Source organism: Conger conger, chromosome 10 (genome assembly GCF_963514075.1).
Source record: "Conger conger chromosome 10, fConCon1.1, whole genome shotgun sequence".
Classification (NCBI taxonomy): Eukaryota; Metazoa; Chordata; class Actinopteri; order Anguilliformes; family Congridae; genus Conger; species Conger conger.
This window is the reverse complement of record NC_083769.1, coordinates 50,939,054-50,943,676: the sequence shown is the minus strand read 5'-3', so window position 1 is coordinate 50,943,676 and position 4,623 is coordinate 50,939,054. Positions and strand designations below refer to the sequence as shown.

Below are 4,623 nucleotides of genomic sequence, written 5' to 3'. Positions count from 1 at the left end.
TCGTTTTTCCCCGTAGCGCTTGTAAATTGGCTAACGTTAGCTAGCTGGTTTTATAAGAACTTCGCTGACGTTAATGAACTCCGAATGCAGGGTTGGTCGTGGTATTGGATGCTGTAATAAGTAATACTTCATTGTAAATCTGCAAACTCGTGCTAACATAATTTATTCCAGCGTTCTAAGATTTCAATCTTGACCTGCGTGGGTTATACCAAACTTGATTCTCGCGAGCATGTTAAATTCCCCGTATTAGCGGATAGAAGCTGATACGTTGGGTAGTAAGTCACAGTTGATGACTGATACGGAATATCGCGGTTAAAACGACGGATTTAAGATTTACGAACAAGGCTGACTTCAGTTCGATTCGATCACTGCTCGTCAGTCAAGAAGTCATGCATTGCAGGTGTGACCGATGTTGACATTTGCCTAGAAACTAGTGACACATGTTGGTGCCTGACTGGATGGATGTGGTGCAGAAGTGCGGCCATGCTTGAACTTGAGCTTCGTTTGTACCCGGGTTGTAGTGGGACGTGTCCGGTTGTAGATTTCATGGTTCTGTGACTAGAAGCCTCCGGGAGAGGATGGGCTGTGAACCTGATCAGATGTGAAAGGAGATGGGGGGGGGGGGGGGGGGGGGGGTGGTGGTATGGGGAAGGCAGAATGGTGAGCTGGAGCTGTGCGGGTTTCTAATTTAACTCTGTCCCTCCCCCCCCCCTCAGGCAAAATGGCAGCCCTTAGGCCTCTCGTCAAGCCGAAGATCGTCAAGAAAAGGACAAAGAAGTTCATCCGCCATCAGTCCGACCGCTATGTCAAGATCGCGGTGAGTCCCTGAACAAGGCCGTTTTTATTGAGCGCACTTGTAGTCTCAGATGATCCCTGCAGCCAGTCCTTGAACCCTCAGCGGTCGTTGAGAAGTCTCCCGCCCCTGTCCCTGTGGTGACGGTTCGTTTTCTCCGTGTTTCTGCAGAAGAACTGGCGGAAGCCGCGAGGTATCGACAACAGGGTGCGTCGCCGTTTCAAGGGCCAGATCCTCATGCCCAACATCGGCTACGGCAGCAACAAGAAGACCAAGCACATGCTGCCCTCCGGCTTCAGGAAGTTCCTGGTGCACAACGTCAAGGAGCTGGAGGTTCTCATGATGAGCAACAAGTAAGTCCTGGGCCGGATTCGGCTCCAGTGGAGCCGGGGCTTCACCGAGCACGGGCTGCAGGGGAGGGCAGTGCGGTCCTGCTGGGCGCATGTCCACACATTTCTGTTTCCGCAGATTTTCTGTGGCTCATTTAGCTTATTAGATTTGGTAATTCACAAGTAAAATAAACGGTTTATTTAGCTGAAACCTTTATCCATAGTGATGTACAGTTGATTAGACTAAGCAGGAGACGATCCTCCCCTGGAGCAATGCAGGGTTAAGGGCCTTGCTCAAGGGCCCAACAACTTGTTGTGGCTGCATACGCTGGGGCTTGAACCACCAACCTTCCAGGTCCCTGTCACGTGCCTTTGGCATTAGGCTAGACTGCCCTGTGTAGATCAGACCCCAGTAGAACGGTTTCCATGGGCACACAGAAGAGTGCTGATGATGGATTTTGCTGAAAAGTCTGATTGGGTTAATTTTGTCATGGAGGACAGAACTTGGTTTGAAATCCAATACCTGATTCAGTCTCTCCCCCCCCCCCCTTGTACGTGCTAACGCTACGACAGGGCTAATGTGGGGTTTATGTACGTGCTAACGCTACGACAGGGCTAATGTGGGGTTTATGTACGTGCTAATGCTACAACACTGAGGCAGTAACGGTGAGTCTGTTCACTAATGGGGTTCAGTGACTGGGGCACTATTCCTGGGCTGTACTGTAGACTGGCCCTAATGGGACGGATCCTGTGCTCTCCCATGAGATCCAAACTCATTCTTAACTTTAGTTCTTTACTAGAGTGAGTGATCAACTCTTTGGACAGGTGTTCTCTTTGGGCAGTGCGGTCTTGTCCATTTAGGGCCAGTTGCACAGGCTCAGATTATAGACTGGTCCGAGATTAAATTCAGACTAAATTCATTTTTGAATGAAGCTTTACCTGTGAAGGGCCAGTTCCCTGTCAGACCTCTCTGACTATCTCACTGGCTGTTTCCCTGTCAGACCTCTCTGACTATCTCACTGGCTGTTTCCCTGTCAGACCTCTCTGACTATCTCACTGGCTGTTTCCCTGTCAGACCTCTCTGACTATCTCACTGGCTGTTTCCCTGTCAGACCTCTCTGACTATCTCGCTGGCTGTTTCCCTGTCAGACCTCTCTGACTATCTCACTGGCTGTTTCCCTGTCAGACCTCTCTGACTATCTCGCTGGCTGTTTCCCTGTCAGACCTCTCTGACTATCTCACTGGCTGTTTCCCTGTCAGACCTCTCTGACTATCTCACTGGCTGTTTCCCTGTCAGACCTCTCTGACTTTATCTCACTGGTCTGGAGGCTCCTCCTCTGGTGAAGTTTGCTTCCCGTGTCAAAATGAAATCCAGTGTAACTTCAACAGGGCATTGTGATGCCTCTGTCTCATGTACACTTGGATGATTTGAAACTTCAGTTTAATCGCAATTTAGATGATAATTGGAAGTTTGATTGCTTCATTTGAATGTTTAATTTGTCCTGAGGCTGATTAATGAGTTTTCTGTGTTCCTGCTTCCTGTAGGACCCACTGCGCAGAAATCGCCCACAACGTGTCGTCCAAAAACAGGAAGGTGATCGTGGAGCGGGCAGCGCAGCTGGCCATAAAGGTCACGAACCCCAACGCCCGTCTGCGCAGCGAGGAGAACGAGTGATCGCTCCTTTCCTCAATAAAGTCTCTTTATTTACACCAGCTCTCCCTCTGCTCGTTATTCTGTGTGAGTGTGAGTGTGAGTGTGAGTGTGAGTGTGAGTGTGAGTGTGAGTGTGAGTGTGAGTGTGAGTGTGAGTTCTTTTTCTGAACTGGGGTATAATTGCAAATGTTTCAAAATCGGCCTGTAGCGTAGTGGTTAAGGTACATGACTGGGACCCACAAGGTCGGTGTTTTGATCCCTGGTGTAGCCACAATAAGCTGATCGATCTTACCCTCTGAGCTAATGTCTGAGCAACCAGCTCAGTGTGTACAGTGGTGTTCTTCGTAGCTCCAGATGTTGTACGTGTTATTTTCTGAAACGTATTTTCACTTGGACCCTTCGGATGGTGCGTGTCCTTAGACTGCTGTGCCCTGTAGGGCCGGGGTCCCGACCGGGTCCTGGAGAGCTGCTGGCTCTGCCGGTTTCACCTTAAAATCAGCCCCCTGCTCAGATACAGGTGAGTTAACGAATCACTGCTCTGAATGAGCGAAGTAATGATGAAAACCAGCCGGCCCTGTAGCTCTCCAGGACCTGGGTTGCAGACCGCTGGTGTAGAAAGTGTTGATCATTGGGGAACGTTACGATTGCTCTGCTAGGGCCTGTGGTGTTCATTGGGCGTGTTTTTGTTCTGCAATGAAAAGCTCGTTGGTATCAGTGTTGATCAATATGGCCTGTCTAATACTGCTTATTGATTTTGCCTCTGGAGCTTCTGTAACTGTAAAACCCCAAAAGAACTTCAACAACATTTCATAAATGTAGATATGCAGATTGAAACCCTTATTCCCACCACTCTGGCTCCCATCGAGGGGTCCCTGTTCATTCGGGATCCTAGAAGCACAGTAAAGCCTGCATCGCGTGACAGCAGTGCCGTTTGAACAGTAAAGCTCTGTCCTGTATTAATTATGCTGTTTGAATCCAACGATGCACAGCTCAGATATAACACTGGACAGTTCCCTGGTGTAAAATCCAGGGAACTGAATCCAACTGAACTTGAGCTTGGTTTTTTCAGCACGGTTTGAATCTGACGACACGGCTAACGTGCTAACATGCTAACTGTGCCGTTCAGATACCGCACGGTGGCCAAAGCAAATCGGCAAATTATCGCAGTGCATTTTAGGGCTTACCCCGGCACATGCAGTCTGACTGTTTCCACACAAGACCCTTCATTCTGCTGGATGCTAACTGCAGTTCTGCAGGTTAAACACCCTGCTCCAGGCTCCAGTGGCTGTGCCCAACCTGGGATGCGAACCCGCAGCTGGGCGCTCTGTTGCCCGTCAGGGTTGGTCTCCTGCATCGCTGACACTCCGGTCAACAGGGAGCAGATCAGTGGTCCTCACTCCTGTTTAGAGCAATAAACACAATGTCAGGGTTATACCGTTTATTTCAGCGCTGCTACTTTCCTGGTCCTTTCAGAAACGTACAGTGGGGGAGGCACTCTGCATGAAACTATTCTACAAAAAACAGTTTTATTTTTACCCTGAATGCCCCCTGCTCTTTCTCTGCTGCACCAGGTCACATCCATTTAAAGGAGTCAGAGCCAGTAAAGCTGCTGTTTCACATCCATTTAAAGGAGTCAGAGCCAGTGTAGCTCCTCTGTTTCATGTTCATTTAAAGGAGTCAGAGCCAGTGAAGCTCAGCAGTGCAGGCTCCTGCGTTGCCGTGTGAATAATTACACGCTGCCAGGACAATGCTACAGGCTGTTCTCATCTCACAGATGCTGTCTGAGGTGTGTGGGTGTTTCTGTGTGTTCAAAGTCAGAAACACTGATCAGTATTCCTGATCGGAAAA

The 4,623-nt window shown here is 49.3% G+C and overlaps 1 protein-coding gene across 1 annotated transcript in view; it reads left to right on the top strand.

Moving 5' to 3' along the window:
- Positions 1–2,835, top strand: part of rpl32 (ribosomal protein L32) — a 3,328-nt gene extending 493 nt beyond the window's left edge. Inside the window, exons 2-4 of the mRNA XM_061257728.1 lie at positions 717–817; positions 965–1,146; positions 2,668–2,835. Of these exons, the coding sequence (XP_061113712.1) occupies positions 722–817; positions 965–1,146; positions 2,668–2,797 (408 nt within the window). The 5' untranslated portion in view covers positions 717–721 and the 3' untranslated portion in view covers positions 2,798–2,835. The remainder of the gene's footprint in view (positions 1–716; positions 818–964; positions 1,147–2,667) is intronic.
- Positions 2,836–4,623: the final 1,788 nt, after the last annotated feature.